Consider the following 20,416-nt stretch of genomic DNA (forward strand, 5'->3'; position numbering starts at 1 on the left):
ATTATTAAAAACATATACCCCGATTTTTTTATCTTCCAATATTATAACGGCAGTTTTAAAAGTTCTTCCATTTTAGAATACTTTTTATTTTTAGAAAATTTTTATCTCACTTTTGCCCCTTAAAACCCCTCTTTTCTTTTAATGTACCCCTTTTCTTTTATTTATAATTATTTTCTCTCTCATACTTTCAATACAATCATTACTTCATACTATTATTTAATTAAAATAATACCCACTACAACTTCATACTTTCAATAAGAACGGAGGGAGTACTTAAATAAAATTTTAAGAGAATATTAGTACTAACCGTTCATGTGATTTCATCATTTGTATATATTTTAATTTGAAATAATTAATTTGATTTGCCAAGTTAATCTTTATGTTAAATTAATTTTTAAATTAGTTCTTTTTATAAATCATGATTTTTTATTGTAATTAATTAAATAATTAATTAATTACTTAGTTAATTTATTATTTTAATTAATCAATTAATAACTCTCTATAATTTATACAAATCTTCTATTTTAGAATTAAGTTATTTTACAGATTTTTTGTCATTTAAATACATAAAATTATGTATTCTTGAACATTTTATTTTAGGTATTAAAAGAGAAATTAAGTAATAAAACATGTAAACAAATTAAGTTCACTAATTTTATTACACTTGGCAAACTATTTTATAACATGACATGTATTATTTTCTAAGATTTTTATTAAAATGCCCCGTATGATTATTCTTTTCTCTAATTTAGAGCACTATATATTTATAACTTTTAATTATATTTTATTTTTATTTAGACATTAAAATATAGTCAAGTGAAATATTATTTGATTTGTCTTAATTTAAATTTTACTAACATCAATTTTTTAGATTTTTTATTGTACAAAATTAAAGATTTTAATATTGAATTAGTGAATTGCATAAAAGGGACAATTAATGTAAATTGAAGGAACACACCCTCTTATAATGTAAATTGAAGAGACACACCCTCTTATTCCTATTAAAGTTTTTATTTGCTTTTTACATTATTTACTAATTACTATTAGTTAGTATTTTATTATTAATTTATAAGTTAAAATATAGTTAAATTGGAGTATATTTGATTTATCTAAATGTAGATTTTATTAATATATATTTAATTACATAGTAAACTGAGGAAAAGAAAATTCTAGATGAAAATCGAACTAAAAATTTCATTTGAGAGAAAATGTTAATTTTCAACCAAACACAACTAAAAATACTTAGAATTTTAATATTTAGGATAGCAAAATCAAATTGCACCTTTGATTAGAATTACTATTAAGAAGTATTAAATGAGTTTTTTTAGATCTTTTAAATTGTTCTTAGTAAGTGGTTGAATACTCATTGATTGAAGAAGAAAATACATTGAAAAAATCAATATGTTAGTCATCTGAAGATTTATGGGTCAATTTTTCGTTTATTCTTTTAAGTTCCAACCTTTAAATAAAAACGAAAAAATATATGAAGTATGAACATATGATTATCAAGCTCTTTAACATATTCTATATTAAAAGTCAAAACCTATGTTACTCGGATTATTCATTTTGCTTCATGTACCCATGTCCGATCCTTGATCCTCAGACATTGTTATGACACTTAGACGCTTTATTTTAAGCGTGAAATTGAATATTTAGACGTACATAACACTTGAACACATATCAAAATCTAACATTAGTACCCGAGTCCAAGTAAAATAAGTCAACACTCTACAATTATGCACATAGCAGCCACATAGAACCAGAACCATGTAAAGAAACAAACTACCACATTATTTACTTGTGCTACCTATAGTAGATCCGCTAACCCAATTCTCCATCACAGAAATCGGAGAAGATTCATATTTCCAGTGATTACTCACCGGTTTGGAATAATCATTCTCCATAGGAAGCGAAAGTGCCATACGACTACGCATTTTGGCCACTTCTACCGCACCATTTTTAGCCTTCGCGTCTGTTAGCAGCGTGTCACAATCCTTCATCTGCTGATCTTGCGCCATCTCTTCTGCCTGTAATGCTTCATAATCAGTGCTTTCGATCTTCTTGAGCGTCTCCAAAACCTCATCCATAGACGGTCTAAAGTCCTTGTACGGTTGCAGACACCAGAACGCAAGCTCGGCCACTAAGGTAATCATCCTCCTAACCCTAAAATCTGACGCGAATCCAAGATTCGGATCCACCAACTCATCGTATGCACTCTTTTGGATCCGGTGCATTCCATAGTGCGACAAATTGATCTCGTGTGTATGTCTATTCATGTCTACTGCAGGCATAGAAGAAATTAGCTCGAGAAGTACTACCCCAAAACTGTAGACATCACTTTTGTCGGTAAGATGATAGCACTCGTAATATTCGGGATCTAAATATCCGGGAGTCCCTTGTGGCGCTGTCGATATATGAGTTGCATTGTTAGGAAAAAGTCTCGATAGCCCAAAATCAGCGACTTTTACTGTGAATTTGCTGTCGAGGAGAATGTTGTTAGTTTTTACATCACGGTGTATGATGTCAGAAGCATGAAGGTACGAGAGCGCATTGGCGGTTTCGGTTGCGATTCTTAGACGAATATGCCATGGAAGTGAGCCTGATTTCGAGTTTTTACCGTAAAGACGATCGGCCAATGTGCCGTTTTTCACATACTCGTACACAAGGAGGAGTTCCCTGCAGTTATGGGAGGTGCTGCCGTAAATGGATACAAGGTTTTGGTGTCTCAAAGTGGTCAAAATTTTAACTTCATTAATAAATTGTTCCACCCTTTTGTAATTCTTCTCATACAGACATTTTACTGCTACTTCCCTTCCGTCTTTTAGTTTTCCTGCGAATCAAAACCGAAAGAAACTATTTAGTTATTGATTTTATGAAAATTTGTCGAGAATAATTTAATTTTTTATTTTCTATAATAATTCTAACTTTTAATTAACTATAAATAATCTGAATCTTAATATCACGTATCAAAGAATATTTTTGTCTAAATGGGACCGATTTAGGTTAATTACAAAAAAAAAGAAAAAATAAATAAAAAAAAATATATTTAAAATTAAAGTTAAAATCAAAAAGTTAACTTACTTGATTCCTTTTTATTTTAAAAAATTTTTCAATTAATTTTTTTTTATGCAAAATGATTTATTCATAGTTAGGATTATTTTTGGTTAATAAAAAATTGAGATTATTATAAAAAAATCAGTATAAGGTTAGATTATTCTAGATAATTTTTCCTTAATTTTATAAGTATGTATAATTGGAGAATGATGTGAATTCTAACTTATTACCATAATAAACTATTCCAAAGCCACCTTCGCCAAGTTCTTTTGATCGATCAAAATTTTGAGTCGCCTCTTTGAGTTCAGTGTAGGAGAAGAGCGGCACTGCAAAGTACATGCTTCCCTTTTCATCACGGTCTAAAGCACCACTGTCAGAAACATTTCGCGTTACTAGCTGTGAGTCACCAGGTTTTAGCTTCTTACACAGCCAGAAGACCGTGATAGCTACAACCACAAGAACTAATCCTCCTATGCCTGATGATCAATATCAATCGTTTCAGTCTAACAACAAAATTGGAGGTGTTCTATGTAAGAACTTGATTACAAGATGGTTATTACCTAGTCCCACGATTACTTTTTTCTTTTCTGCAAAGGAACACAAATGAACAGTCAGTTCCGTTACAAGGAAAGATGAATTCTGCTGCTGCTTATAGTGTAATGATCGGCCTAAAAAGTTCGCTTAAGCTTAATTTTCTTATATGCTAGATGAAGCTGAGCAATATCACATTTACAGTATGTCGCTTAGGGCTTGCAAAAAAGTTGAATACGAAATAAGTGGGTTTGGGTTGAGTCTTTGACCCAATTAATTAAGTGGATCGATCCAACCTGATTTGTTTATTAAATGGGTTAGGTTCAGGTCAAAATTTTAAATCTGAAAAAAACTTATATAAGCCATTTAATTAAATGTGTTAATTCCGAGTTACATCAATAAGTTTAAGCTAAATATAGTTCATTTAATATTTTCATATTTTTCATAGTAAACACAAAATAAACAATAAAAAACTTAAAGTTAAAATTAAAGCCTAAAAAATTAGATTTAATTAACGTTAAAAACCTTAAAATGAAAACAAAAAAATTATAAACAGGTTTAGTGGGTCGAAATCAGGTCAACCTGATCTGTTGCAGGACGGGTCAAGGTTGTTATTTTCGACCCAATTAACTAAATGGGTTGAGTTTGGGTTAAGGGTTTTCTGACCTGTTTATATATGACTCAAACTTGAACCCGACCCAACCTGATCTGTTTAGCAGGCCTAATGTCACTTAAAGCATGGAAGTTATCCAATACCTATGATCCCAGGTAATGATTAGTAACATACATGTGTTCCATTATCCCGCTCATTGGGTATATATCATACCCATTAATTTAAATTTTTGGTTGAATTTAAGGGTGTTCAATGGATCGAATAAGGCCCTTTTAAAATTAATATGGGCTTTAAATAGGTCGGGCTTTCAAGCCCGGTCCAGCCCAACTTGGCCCATTTTTACTACTAAAAATTATTTTAATCCTCATTTATCAATTTATAACAATTAAATTATCATTTATAAAAATTAGATTGAAAAAATATTAATAATTTCACCGACATTGTCATTTATAATATTTAAATTATACATTAAGTATACTATTTACAAGGGTTCGTTTTCGGCTCTTATTAAGCTCTTTTATAATCCGCTTCATTTTAATAGTATAGCCCGTTTTCGGTCTGACCCTTACAAAGCCCTTCTAGAAACGGGCCGGATAAGGGCTCAAAATGGGGGCTCGGCCCATTGAACACCCCTAGACTTGAGTTGGTTTATTGACAAAATGATCACGGACTCAAATCTCATACATCCCTTATTAAAAGTGAAATATTTAGCGGCAGGTTTGAGGAGGTGGCTCTAGTGTAAGAGGGCGTGATAAAGTATTTAACATATCATAAGACTTCAACCATCAACTTAAGCTTCAATTGAGTTGGTTCCTTCACACCATCCCTTAGTTTTTAATTGACAATAGATTACAACTTCTAGATTTCTTATTTAAGGTTGGCCTAGCTCAGTCAGACTCGAGCAAGCTCAAACCTTAACTAATCTCAATAAAAGCTTGAACACGAATAAAGGTCTTGTCAAGGTACCATATCCACCAAAAGCTTAAGTTGATGGTAGAGGCCCACGATATGCTATATACTCTAACACGCCTTCTCACATGAGAGCCAATTGGGCCAGAAGTGTGGATGCACACATGCGCTGAATACCATGTTAAGGAACTAACTCAACCAAAAGCTTAAGCTGATGGTTGAGGCCCCATGATATGTTATATACTCTAACAGGTTCTTACTTATGTCATCTATATTTCTCTTTTTCGTATGATCAACAATGCCTGCTATATGCACTATGAATACAGGATTGTTCTGTTTCTGTATTACTTTTCTTGACAGCAAAAACAAGAGAACACACTACAATAAACTCAGCTCCAAACAGATAAAACCATCCATAAACCAAAAATCTAAGAGACATAAGCAGTATATAGCATACCCCTTTTAGAAGGCAGACACTTCCATGACTGAGATCCATCCCGGCAATGACACAAAAACTGTTCTGAATCCATATCTCCTGATGATCCGCAGCGCCCACCAGAGTTCTCACACTCGAAACATGCTGTAAAGTTCGCGAAATACTTCAACGTAGCATTAGGCCAATGTCTTAACACATTGTCAAGTGAATTATTCGGCCTATTAAACTCGCCTAACCCTCGCTTATCCATCAGTATATCAACACTGCCATTACACACACACGACTTCCCGAACTTGCTCAGATTCGGTGGATTACCAAAATAATAAGCAGTATAATCGACTTGATCGTATTCACTCGTGCAGATAAAACTATTATTGAAGTTATTTATGGCGCTACAATGAACACAATTATAGTATATATGTATAGTCTCCATACTAGTATCTGTTTTCAGACTGTGCAGAAAAGATTCAGTAGTATTTTTCACAAAACAATACTTAAACAGTTTTTCTTTTGAAATAACCAAGGAATGATCAGATGTATTGATATCGAGAACAGTGAAATCGAAACTTCCATTGCGTAATACATTCATAGAAGTAGTATGATCCTGCTGACAACTAAGTTTTAGCTCTGAGATCCCACAGAATTTGGGTCTGTCATCCCCCCAAAAGGGGTACCTTATGTTTTTGATCTTCCCACATGAGTATGGAATCAAGCATGTTGAGTAGTTTGCATTAATCTCGCCATTCGAAATCGAAAGAGATAAGAGGATGATGAAGGTTATAAAAGGGAAGTGTAGGGAAATGGAATAGGAAGGCATTTTGGTTGATGGACGTCAAGAACACGTTCTTGTATTTGTATCTGTACTTAATAATATGCAGAAATTTCAGTTTTTCTTGACCATGATATTATATTGCCGTCTCACTATAAGACGGATTTATATAATTAGTCAATTTCTCTAACTAATTATTTTAAATTGTTGTTAATCACTCTAAGGCAATAAAATGTTATGACTTTAAACCTGTAAGTGATCACTTTACAACTCGTTTAACGTGAGAGGGTCTCACCATTTGACGAACCTAGAGGTGTTCGTTTGGGTCACGGGTTGATTTTGAGTTAGGTGTTTTAGGTCGGTTTAAAATCGGATTTTGTGTTCATATTGTTTCTTACATAACTGTAAATTATTTTGGAAGTCGGGTCAAATCGATTTCTATTAGTAGATCGGGTAAATTTCAGGTCATCAGGTTTGTTTTGAACAACTCTCACGGACCCATATTATTAATCTATTTCTCTATTTGATCACTGTAAAATTATAAATGATCATTTCAATAGACTAAATAAGTAAATATACATGGATCAGCTTAATAGAGATAGTTTCACCACAAGATATGAGACCCTATTATTTAAGAATTTGTGATCACTTTAAGATTATAAGTGATCACTTAAAAAAAAGTAAATTTACATTGGAATAGTATAATAAAAATGGTCAAGACAGATATGTGATTATATTATTCTTGGCGTGCTTAGAATGGCGTAACTTTAATTGGTAGCCTATATATAAAGACTTAAACATTTCAAACCAAAGACTTTCAGTACTTCAAATAGTAATATTCTTAATTAAATGCATCCTAGAGACCAAGACATGATTTTAGGTAAGAGTTTGAAAATCAGACTATTGTTCATTTGTTTGTATCTTAGGTGAAAAAGGGAAGAAAAGTAGCATATTGTCCAAAGAAGGAACATTCATAAATTGATGGGTCATGATTAGAGTTGTTTAACAGATCGGGTTTAAATGGCCTTTTTATTTATATAAATAAAATAGACTAAAAATAAACTCTATGCCGATCTTAAACGAGATTTTATAATCATTTGTTGTTTGTATTATGATACATTATTAAAGATTTACAATAGTTCAATACTCTGTTTATAAATGACAAATACAAGTAATTAAATTATAAGACATCTCAACTATAAACAGGTCAAGTCGGGTTGGAGCGGGTTGAAAGGGCCCAGCCTATTTGAGCCCAATTTTTTGAGCCCGGATCAGCCCTTACCCTACCCGCACACCACCCCTCCCTTTGAGCTGTGGCCTTGCTCCATCCCTACCTAGCTCAAGTCCGAGCAACAAAATTCCTGTCAGATATAAATGAACAGTGTTAATATCGAACATAATTTACTCATAAAAACTCTAAATTACATTTTTCGTTTTATTATTGGGTGATCGTAATTAATAACAATGACATGTTGTGAGGAAAAATACTGATTTTAGTAGCAAACTCAAAGGATAAAAAAAGATAATTATAACATATTTTAACTTTAAAGATAAAACAAATACCTTTTTAATCCATGTTGGAATTGTTCAATGTCCCATAATCAAAATTACTATGACAATGACATTTATTTGACCCAAATTATCATCGTCAGCATCATTTTAATTGATAGGAAAAGATTAAATTGATATCCTATGTTAAAACAATTTTTAAAAAATATCATCGCCTTCTTCTATCTTAATGCTGCATTGTCAAATGATTTATTTAAATGATTTAATACATATAATTTTAATCTTGTTAGTGATAATCAATGAGATTATTTTTTGTTAATCTTTGACAATAAACAATACTATTAAAAAAACCTTATACTTGTTATTGATAATTACATACACACCGTACTTTATTAAGTAATGACTAATAATAAAGATTTTACACCTCATTTGGATAATATTTTTTGAAGAAAAAAAAAAAAGAAAGGGAATGGAAATGGAGTAAATACTACAGGAAATATATATCTCTTACTCCTTTCCTTTGTATAGGAAATAAGGAAAAGATATCATTCAATAGATTTGTTGTTTATTAACAAAATTAAGGATTAATTCTTTTCTTCTATATCTCTGGCCGTTAAATTAGTACTCCCTCCCATTCAGTTTATGTGTTCCATTTTCTTTTATGGTCAAGTCATTTTAATTGTCCTATTTTTATTTTCTTTATTCTATTTTCAGTTATACCCTCCATTACCCATACTAATTTTCCTCCCTTACATTAAAAACCCATAATACCACTCTCTTTCTTACCTTAGGGTCCCACTTTTAACTTTTCTTAAAATCCGTGAAAAGTCAAATGAGACTCTTAAGGTGAATAGGAGGGAGTATTATGTTCTTCTAGATCTCAATGAATTAGCCTTATTTATATTTGGCACGAAGTTTAAAAAATTAAATTTAATGAATTAAGATAATAGTGTATTTATTTAGAAATAAAGGAGAAAATATCTTAAAATAAAAATTAGAATTATTAGAACAAATAAAACAAAGAACAAATTAGAGAAAAAATTATTTTATAGAGCCAAATTTAGCCACGACTATGATGCAAAAATTGACTAGTCTTCATGTAACATTGAATTCCTGCTAGGAAGCTACTTTCGCTGTTTTTTTAGTCCAGTCAACATCTTTTCACATTCTAATGATTATATGGTGTAGAGTTATATATGATTAAAAATTAATTTATATTATAAAAATATATAATAAGATGAATAAATAAAATTTTATATAATTATATTTTATATGAAGATGTACATAAAACACCATAGAATGACAAACTGTGGAAAATCAATTTGAATGCAAGTCAAAAAAGGAAAAATTACTACTTTTTCCGTTCTGAAATAGTCATTAGTAGAATGTGATGAGTCTATACGGTTTATAACACTATTAAATCGTTCAAGCATTTATTATATTTAGTGACTAATGTGTAAGAAAAATTATAATCAAATGAGATCTTATTTGAATCATCTAATTACATATTTTTATAATATTAACTTTTTATAATTCTTTGATATATATAGTTAAATATATAAATAATCAAAATAACTAATGAGTATTTACTGGGTTATTTGTTCTTAATTTGAAGTATCACTCTTCAATCTCTTAAAAATGTTAACACAGCGAAAAATGTAGGTTTCATGGGGCAAATATTAAGATATGATGTATTTGAGATAATATTTTACGTTTATGTATTGAGTGTACGTAAAAAATTGGTATTTGAAAATTATTTAATTGTTGACAATTAGTTGTTTTATATATATAGTTAGCTTATTTTATTAGCTATTAGCATTAGCTGCTATTATAGATTGTTAAAGTTTTTTGAATAAGTTATATGTTAACATAAATGTTTGATAAAATATATATTAATTGTAAGTTGTTTATTAGAAAGATAAAAGAAAGTCACCAAGCCGAAAAACTAATGTAAAAAGTTTCATAGACCAGCACTTTCAATTTGACCAAAAAAACTTTTTGACTGATTAAAAATCATTATCAGACGAAAATATTTGATCAAGAGGTTAATTTTGATTGATTTATAATAACAAACATCATTATCAACTTAAAATGGATAAAGATGAAATGCCTATAATACTACTCCCTTCATTTTCGTATGTTCTTCTCAAAGAGAATTTACAAATTTTAGTATCAAGCTTTGACTACGATTTCTCATCGATCCATAAAAAACATATTCACGTGGAATCTTGTTAGATTCGTCTCAGTATGTATTTTCTAAATATCAACTTTTTAGAATTTTTAAAAACTCACAATTAAAATTATTTGATTTTAAAGCTTGTATTGAGATTTGCGGAAAAAATGAATGAGAAGAACATTTGAAAACAGGGGGAGTATTATTGTCCCATTAGATTTTTAGACGTTTGTCAATGCACGTAATAAATCGCAAATATCTCAAATTGCGTTTAATTAAAAATTATAAATTATAAAATATCAAGACAAATCAAACAAAATCTTAATTGACTATTATAATAATGAATAGGAGGTGAAAACGTTTGCCAAAACCGTTACGATGCTAAGAACAATACAAACAACAATGAACAAAACAACGTTTGACAATGTAAGCTAATCAAAAAGACAAAAGGATTTAAGGAGGTTCACCCAATGATGGTTACGTCCTCCGTGGTGTGTAGTTTCTGTTTATATTATATCAAGAATGAGTATAAACAACACTTCTAACTGAAGAATTACAATTGAGTAAGAGATAAAAAACAAAAGGCTATGTGTTTGGCTTAGGGGTTGTGTTTGATGTATTTGATGTGTGAGTATGAGAGCCCTATATATAGTACTAGGTACTAGAATATCAATAGCTCACTTGAATACATAGTTAATATTAAGTAATGAATAATATGAAATAACTCCAAGAACTTGAAAGGTCGAAAATCAACATCCCATGCATATCAGAAGATCCCATGCATAATTCATTAACTTGTGCACTCAAGTCACACATACCATTCATAACAATCTCCACCTTGACTTGAGTTCACCCAAGTCAAAAACATTCATCAATCCACTTCATGAATAAAAGAAAAACATACACACCTCAAATGCCCCAAAGACATTATTTCAAGCAAGGAGCTAAACCAACCAAGTCAACACATAATTCAAACTTGGTTGTAGGTAATGACTTTGTCATCATGTCGGCCGGATTTTCCGTAGTGTTAATTTTCTTTAATATCACCCTCTTGTGCACAACTTCATCCCGGATGAAATTATACTTAATATCAATGTGTTTGGACCTTCTATGAAATGTGTTTTGATTCCTAGCCAAATGAATTGCACTTTGACTATCACAATGCACACTTACCTCACACACCTTATTGCACATTTCACCAACAAGACCTTTAAGCCATTTTGCCTCCTTGAATGACTCGGCCACGGCTATGTATTCCGCTTCGGTTGTTGAGAGAGCAACCACATCTTGTAAAGATGATTGCCAACTTATCGCCGAACCACCCAAAGTAAACACGAACCCACTTGTGAACTTTCTATTATCTAGATCACCACCATAATCCGAGTCACAATACCCGGTTAGCTCGCTTGAATTCTTCCCATACATAAGACAAACATTAGAAGTATCTTTTAAATACCTTAATAACCATTTTAGTTCCTCCCAATGTCCCTTCCCCAGATTAGACATATATCTACTCACCAAACTCACCGCATGAGCAATGTCGGGTCTAGAACATACCATGGCATACATAACACTACCAACGGCACTAGTGTATGGGATTCTTACCATTTGCTCTTCTTCCGCCTTTGTCTGTGGACACAACTTTTTGGATAATTTAAAATGAGAAGCAAGAGGAGTAGACACACCTTTAGCGTCATCCATAGAGAAACGTTGCGCAACTTTCTCGATGTACTTCCTTTGACTAAGGTATAATATACCCTTAGCCCGATCTCTCAAAATCTCCATCCTAAGAATCTTTTTGGCTTCACCAAGATCCTTCATATCAAATTCACTTGAAAGCAACTCTTTCAAGTTCTCCACCTTAAACAAAGAGCTACATGCTACTAGCATGTCATCAACATATAAGAGCAAATATAACAAAGAACCATCTTCAAATTTCTTAAGATAGACACAACTATCATAAGAACTTCTAATAAAATCATGTGAAATCATAAAGGAATCAAACCTTTTGTACCATTGCCTCGGAGATTGCTTTAACCCATACAATGACCTCTTCAATCTACACACATGATTTTCCTTACCGGCTACCTCAAAACCTTCAGGTTGCTTCATAAAAATTTCCTCTTCAAGCTCACCATGAAGAAAAGTCGTTTTTACATCCAATTGATGTAACTCCAAATCCTCCATCTCCACCAAAGCAAGCAATGCCCTTATAGAAGAGTGTTTCACCACCGGTGAGAAAACTTCATGAAAATCAACACCCTCAATTTGAGAGTATCCCTTTGCAACTACCCTTGCTTTGTAGATGGGAGGAATGTCACTTGAAGGACCCTCCTTCCTCTTGAATATCCACTTGCACCCAACAATTTTCTTTTTCTTTGATGCTTCAATGATATCCCAAGTCCCGTTCTTTGCAAGAGACTCCATCTCTTGCTTCATAGCCATCAACCACTTGCTTGAGTCATTTGAGGCCATAGCCTCCTTGTACGTACTTGGTTCATGTAACCCTTCAACTTCGCTAGCAATGTTGAGAGCATATACCACATAATCACACTCTTCAATGTACCTCCTTGGAGCCACGATCTTCCTTCTTTGCCTAGTTGTGGACAAAGAAGGAGACCTTTGTTGAACATCATCATCATTTTTCTCATCTTCAATATTGGGAGGTTAACCCTCCACTTGTGCATCATCATTTACATTATTATCAGTGGACTTTTCTATACTAGATACAAACATGCTATTTTCATCAAAAACAACATCTCTAGAAACAATTATTCTCTTTGATTCATTACACCACACCCTATACCCCTTTACACCCACTCCATATCCCACAAAAATACATCTTCTAGCCCTAGGTTCTAACTTACCATCATTTACATGAATATAAGCTGGACAACCAAAGATTCTAAGACTAGAATAATATACCGGAGTGTTGTACCACACTTCTTGTGGCGACTTGAATTTTAAGGCGGTATGAGGTGAGCGGTTGATCAAATAACATGCCGTAGCCACCGCTTCGGCCCAAAATTGCTTCCCCAAATTCTCTTGTTTTAGCATACACCGCGCCCTCTCTAACAATGTTTTATTCATCCTCTCCGCAACACCATTTTGTTGAGGACGACCTGCACAAGTTCTATGTCTAACAATGCCTTCATTAGAACAATATTTAAGAAAATTATTATCAACAAATTCAAGACCATTATCGGTTCTTAAGGTCTTGATGTTCCTACCGGTCTTCTTTTCAATCATCTTCTTCCATTCCAAGAAGACATCAAAAACTTCATTTTTATGTTTTATAAAATAACACCATACTTTTCTTGAAAAATCATCAATAAAGGTCAACAAGTAATTACAACCACTAAGAGAGGGCATTCGTGAAGGCCCCCACAAATCGGAATGGACGTAGTCTAAAATTCCCTTAGTGTTGTGAATGGCGGGTTTGAAACTAACTCTTTTGTGTTTCCCATAAACACATGTTCACAAAAACCAAGGTTCCCAAATTTCTTCCCATTAAATAAACCTTGTTTAGAGAGTTCAAACATACCTCTTTCTCCCATGTGACCAAGCCTCAAATGCCAAAGTTTGGTGTCATGATCGGACATTGTGCTTGTGGAAATATTTGCCGAGCCAAGGATGGTTGAACCTTGAAGAGCATACAAACTCCCATTCAACTTACCCTTCATCACAACTAGTGAACCTCTAGCAACCTTCATAACTCCACCTTCACAAGTGATTCTACACCCGATCTTATCAAGAGTACCCAAAGACAAAAGATTCTTTTTTAAACCCGGAACATACCTAACATCGGTTAAGGTCCTCACAATTCCATCAAACATCTTCACTCTAATGCTCCCAATCCCAACAACCTTACAAATCGTGTTGTTCCCCATGGTAACATTTCCCCCATCAACACTTTCAAATGTATGGAAGAAAGTTTTGTTGGGAGTCATGTGGAATGTGCACCCCAAGTCAAGAATCCACTCATCATTATCTTTGTACTTATGTGTGGCAATTAACACATCACCATCATCACTATCATTCACATAACTAGCATTTGCATTACTAGTTCCTTCCCTAGCCTCCTCATTTTTCTTTTTCAACTTCCAACAATCCTTCTTGATGTGCCTTTAAGCTTGCAATAATTACAAGTTTTATTTATTTGGCCTAATAGACTTGGACCTCCCTTTACCCTTGTTTCCACTCCCACTAGTGGAACCTTTCTCTTGTGACCTCCCTTTCACAAACAAACCATCACTAGCATTGCTTTGTGACTTTTGTGATAATTGTGAATCGATAGGATCCCTTTGTGTCAAGGCACTCTTCACTTCATCACTACTCAAATTATCTCTACCATAGAGTAGAGTTTCTCTTGTGACCTCCCTTAGCATCCACCATAGAAAGCAAGTATGCTCTTCGAGATAAAGCATCAGCTACAATATTACTTTTTCCATCTTTATATTTGGAGCTAAAGGTAAATGATTGAAGAAATTCTACCCACTTTGCATGTCTTTTATTAAGTTTTTGTTGCCCATTTATGAATTTTAAAGCCTCATGATCAGAATGAAGAACAAAGGGTTTTGGTCTAAGGTAATGAGACCAATGATCAAGAGCTCTAACGATGGCATAAAATTCACGATCATAAGTAGAGTAATTCAATTTAGCCTCACTTAACTTCTCACTAAAGAAACTTACTGGCTTCTTTTCTTGAATAAGGACAGCCCCTATTCCAACCCCACTTGCATCACACTCTACTTCAAACACGTTGTTAAAATCAGGGAGAACAAGTATAGGTGCATTGCAAAGCATGTATTTGACTTTATCAAAAGCCCTTTGAGCATTTTCAGTCCATTCAAATTCACCCTTTTTTGTTAACTCGGTAATGGGAGCCATAATAGAAGAGAAGTTTCTAATGAACCGCCTATAGAAAGAAGCAAGCCCATGAAAACTCCTTACCTCATGCACATTGGTTGGAGCCAACCAAGACTTAACTGCCTTAACCTTTTCTGGATCTACTTGCACTCCTTCTCTAGTCACAATGTATCCCAAAAATGACACACTAGGGGTCATGAAAAAACACTTCTCAAGCTTTCCATACAACTTTACTTCCCTCAATTTTTCAAACAACCTCTTCAAATGCACCATATGGTCTTCATTGTTTTTACTATACACTAGAATATCATCCAAGTAAACAACAACAAAATTATTAAGAAAAGGACGGAGAACCTCATTCATTAACCTCATGAAAGAACTTGGAGCATTGCAAAGCCCAAATGGCATCACTAACCACTCATATAACCCTTGTTTTGTTTTAAAAGCAGTTTTCCATTCATCCCCTTCCCTTATTCTCATTTGATGATAACCACTCCTTAAATCTATTTTTGAAAAGACTAAGGCTCCACTTAATTCATCAAGCATATCTTGCAACCTAGGCATAGGAAAACGGTATTTGATGGTTATGTTATTTATGGATCTACTATCTACACACATTCTCCAAGTGCCATCTTTCTTAGGCACTAAAAGGGCAGGGACAGCACAAGGACTAAGACTTTCTCTCACGTAGCCCCTTTCAATCAACTTACTCACTTGCCTCTCAAGCTCTTTACTTTCCTCGGGGTTACATCTATAAGCAGCTTTATTTGGCAAAGGTGCTCCAGGAATCAAGTCAATGGCGTGCTCAATGCCTCTTATTGGTGGGAGGCCCTTGGGCAAGTCATTTGGAAATACATCTTTGTACTCTTCTAATAACTCATTTAAGGAAGATGAGTTATCACAAGAAGTACTAATCTGATCTTTGGTCCTTAGAACCAAAGCATAACCACCACCATATTCATCCACTATTTTTTCAAACTCATTACATGTTACAAGATAGTTGCTTTTGTCTTTTTCTTTCTTAGCAACTTTAGGGGGTAAGGGAATTAATTTGACTTTTCTACCATCTTTTTTTGTTACAATATACTCATTACTTTTTCCTCTATGCTCCGAATTGTGATCAAATTGCCATGGTCTTCCAAGCAGCAAGTGACAAGCATCCATGGGAATTACATCGCACCATCTTTCATCTTCAAAGCCTCCAATAGAATAAGAAACCAAAGCTTGCTTCCTCACCCTTATTCCAGTGCTATCATTCAACCAATTCAACTTGTAAGGTTCTTCATGATCTCTAGTAGCTAACTTCAGCTTACTCACAACTTCAGATGATACTACATCAGTTTGTGCACCGCTATCAACTATAACATTGCAAGTCTTCTCTCCAATTTTGCATCTAGTATGAAACAAATTGTGGCGTTGCTTCAAATCAGCTTGTGGCTCACTAAATAGCACTTTTCGAACCACCATCATATTGTACTCATCTTCTGGTTGTATTTCCTCCTCATAATCATCCTCCAAATCTTCCACTTCATTTGCCACAAAATTATACATTTTTTCCTCTTCATCCATAATAGCACACTGAGTAGATGTTAAAACAGCCTTGCTAGGACATTCACTAGCAATATGTCCTCTTCCATGACATTTAAAACATTTCCTCCTTGTTGCAAGTTCACTAGGCGACACAACAGCCTTTTCTTTCGATTTTTCGCTTATAAAACTAGATGGGAAAGCCTTACTTTGAAAACTACTCCCTTTTGAGTTGGAAGGAGTAAACTTCGAAGTACCTTTGTAAGGAAACTTAGGCTTTTCCTTCTCTTTCTCTTCCTTGGATTGTGCTTCATATTTCAAAGCCAATTTGCAAACATCACTAAAAGAAGCATAATGAGTAACTTCCACTTTTCTACAAATATTTTTGGACAGCCCTTTAATGAAACGAGCAATTTTAAAGGCTTCCTTCTCTTGCAAATCACAAATCAAACATAGTTTTTCAAACTCTCTAATGTATTCTTCCACACTCATCTCATTTTCTTGTGAAAGATGTGTAAGTTTCAAGTATTGCTCCTGCTCATACTCCTTACTCACCCATTTATCCCTCATCTTTTTTTTAAATTTTTCCCAAGAGTCCATTTTATTTTTTCCTTCTCTTCTTCTATTTGCTTTAACATTTTCGTACCATAAGGCAGCAAGTTTAGTGAGTTTAAGAACAGCAAGCTTAAACTTCTTTTTATCATCATACTCCTTATATTCAAACACGGTTTCAATTTGCCTTAGCCAATCAAGAAATGATTCGCTATCATGACCTCCATCGAATTCTGGAAGATCAATTCTAAGCCCCCTATCTTCATCAAAAGATTTATAATTATTTCCACTACTAGAATCCTCATTTTCAATCTCACCAATTTTTCTTGTAGCTTTTAAAAGCATATCAGCCATAGCATCCATTCTTGTATCTTGCTTTTGTTTTTCAATCTCACGCTCTTCATTTTTTTTCTCCATTCTTTCTAACCTCAAATTGATTGATCTCAATAGCTCAGCGAGGTTTTCTTCAGCCATAGTTTTTTTTTTTTTTTTTTTTTTTTTTTTTTTTTTTTTTTTTTAAAACGAAAAACCGAAAGCAACACAACAGCAAGTCTGATATTTTGTGTTTATTTTGAATGAATTAACACTTTGAAACACTCTTTAAAATACCAAAGCTCTGATACCAAATGATGTAAATGCTAATTCAAGACTTCCTAAATGATTAAGGAAGGAGAAGGACAAAAGAAAAGAAAGAAGAAGTAATTTGGACAGAATGTATATTTGAATGAAAATAGGACAACCAAAGCACAAGAACAAACTCAATGCAATAGTATTTAGGCTAGAGACAAGACAAACTCAATCTCCCCTAGTTTAATACTCAAGAACACACTCAAAGTATTAAAGAACTCTTGTTAACCTTGGACAAACACAAAGATAGGCAAGAAGAAAACACAAAGGTTGATTCATAAAACAAGTCTGAACTTTCATTCATGAATAGCTCTCTTTAAATAGAGTTACAACAGCAAAAGGAAGCTAAAAAGCAAGAGAAATTAAGGTGGGACGTCCAAGCATGGGGAACAAGCATTGGAACTCACAAAACAACATTAAATAGCCTCCAAAGCATGCATTAGGCTGATTTAAGTTGTTCCCTAAGCATGCAGTAGCTAATTAATCAGATTTAAGTGGTAAAAAGACTTTAAAAAACATAGCTAAACTTGGACCTATCAAAGTGACGTCCAACCAATATATATGTAGCTTCACTTAATCTTCAACCCAAGTTAGACATGTAACAAATTCAGATTTAAAAGGATTAAAACCAAGTACTTCAAGAACTAAAGCAATCGGCTCATGAGATAACGTATTTGATCTTGGATCATTCTCTCCTTCTTTTGAAGAGTTTGTCCTCAAACTTGAATCATCCAAGTACGGTGACAAATCGCCCACATTAAAAGTAGCACTAACACCCATCAACTCATCAGGAAGTTCAATCTTGTATGCATTATCATTTACCCTCTCAAGTACTTTAAACGGACCATCAGAACGAGGCATGAGCTTGTTTTTGCGAAGCTTCGGAAATCTCTCTTTTCTCAAATGAAGCCAAACCAAATCCCCAGGGTTAAATATGGGTTGTTTCCTTTTTTTGTTTGCTCTCTCTTGGTATTTTTTATTCATCTCCTCAATTCTTTTCTTTACTTGCTCACAGGTTTTTTGAAAGGTTTCCACCCTCTTTTTTGCATCTTTTTCTACCATATTAGTTTTCAGCAAGGGAATCAAATCAACAGGCACAAATGGATTCACTCCATACACTACTTCAAAAGGAGAACGAGAAGTAGTTAAAGAATGAGCCCTATTGTAAGCAAACTCCGCATGGGCTAGTTTCGTGTCCCAATCTTTCTGCGTTTTGCTCACAAGACCACGTAACAAAGCACCCAAAGTTCTATTTGTCACCTCTGTTTGCCCATCAGTTTGGGGATGATGAGAGGTGCTAAATAGTAACTTGGTACCAACCAACTTCCATAGGGTCCTCCAAAAGTGACTTAAAAACTTGGAGTCCCTATCCGAAACTATACTTCGAGGAATGCCATGTAGTTTGACAATTTCCTTGAAGTACAATTCAGCCACTTTTACTGCATCATCTGTTTTATTACAAGCTACAAAATGAGCCATTTTGGAAAATCTATCTACCACCACCATAATGCTATCTCTACCCCTTTGAGTCCGCGGTAGCCCAACAATAAAATCCATGCTAACACTTTCCCAAGGAGAATCTGGAACAGGTAATGGAGTATAAAGCCCCTTTGTGAAATGCCCTTTTGACTTTTGACATGTAGCACATCTCTCCACAACTAAAGTAACATCCCTGATCATCCTTGGCCAATAGAAATGCTCACCAAGAATATCAAGAGTCTTTTGAATGCCAAAATGACCAGCCAATCCACCACTATGAACTTCTCTTACCAACAATTCACGAATGCCACCTTTAGGAACACACAACTTGTTACCTTTAAAAAGATAACCATCTTGATCAACGTAATCTTTCGATGGCTTTGGAAATTCATTAGCAAAATCAGGATCATCTTTGTAATACTCCTTGAGTTGTTCAAAACCCAAAACCTTAGCATCCACCATAGAAAGCAAGTATGCTCTTCGAGATAAAGCATCAGCTACAATATTACTTTTTCCATCTTTATATTTGGAGCTAAAGGTAAATGATTGAAGAAATTCTACCCACTTTGCATGTCTTTTATTAAGTTTTTGTTGCCCATTTATGAATTTTAAAGCCTCATGATCAGAATGAAGAACAAAGGGTTTTGGTCTAAGGTAATGAGACCAATGATCAAGAGCTCTAACGATGGCATAAAATTCACGATCATAAGTAGAGTAATTCAATTTAGCCTCACTTAACTTCTCACTAAAGAAACTTACTGGCTTCTTTTCTTGAATAAGGACAGCCCCTATTCCAACCCCACTTGCATCACACTCTACTTCAAACACGTTGTTAAAATCAGGGAGAACAAGTATAGGTGCATTGCAAAGCATGTATTTGACTTTATCAAAAGCCCTTTGAGCATTTTCAGTCCATTCAAATTCACCCTTTTTTGTTAACTCGGTAATGGGAGCCATAATAGAAGAGAAGTTTCTAATGAACCGCCTATAGAAAGAAGCAAGCCCATGAAAACTCCTTACCTCATGCACATTGGTTGGAGCCAACCAAGACTTAACTGCCTTAACCTTTTCTGGATCTACTTGCACTCCTTCTCTAGTCACAATGTATCCCAAAAATGACACACTAGGGGTCATGAAAAAACACTTCTCAAGCTTTCCATACAACTTTACTTCCCTCAATTTTTCAAACAACCTCTTCAAATGCACCATATGGTCTTCATTGTTTTTACTATACACTAGAATATCATCCAAGTAAACAACAACAAAATTATTAAGAAAAGGACGGAGAACCTCATTCATTAACCTCATGAAAGAACTTGGAGCATTGCAAAGCCCAAATGGCATCACTAACCACTCATATAACCCTTG

At 33.8% G+C, this 20,416-nt stretch overlaps 2 protein-coding genes across 2 annotated transcripts in view; both read right to left on the bottom strand.

Annotated features, from left to right (window-relative positions):
- Positions 1-1,488: 1,488 nt before the first annotated feature.
- On the bottom strand, positions 1,489-6,397 carry LOC130799380 (LEAF RUST 10 DISEASE-RESISTANCE LOCUS RECEPTOR-LIKE PROTEIN KINASE-like 1.2). Its single transcript, XM_057662480.1, has 4 exons — positions 5,565-6,397; positions 3,615-3,641; positions 3,285-3,530; positions 1,489-2,830 (listed from the first exon to the last, which is right to left on the bottom strand). Exons 1-4 carry the CDS (start codon positions 6,358-6,360, stop codon positions 1,791-1,793), a joined length of 2,109 nt encoding a protein of 702 aa, XP_057518463.1. The 5' UTR covers positions 6,361-6,397; the 3' UTR covers positions 1,489-1,790.
- Positions 6,398-7,404: 1,007 nt separating this feature from the next.
- The window catches only part of LOC130799392 (LEAF RUST 10 DISEASE-RESISTANCE LOCUS RECEPTOR-LIKE PROTEIN KINASE-like 1.2), a 28,699-nt gene continuing 15,687 nt past the window's right edge, over positions 7,405-20,416 (bottom strand). The window contains exon 6 of the transcript XR_009039260.1: positions 7,405-7,673. The gene's annotated coding sequence lies outside the window, so the exon portion shown is untranslated. The remainder of the gene's footprint in view (positions 7,674-20,416) is intronic.

The sequence above is a fragment of the Amaranthus tricolor genome, chromosome 1 (assembly GCF_026212465.1).
Source record: "Amaranthus tricolor cultivar Red isolate AtriRed21 chromosome 1, ASM2621246v1, whole genome shotgun sequence".
Classification (NCBI taxonomy): Eukaryota; Viridiplantae; Streptophyta; class Magnoliopsida; order Caryophyllales; family Amaranthaceae; genus Amaranthus; species Amaranthus tricolor.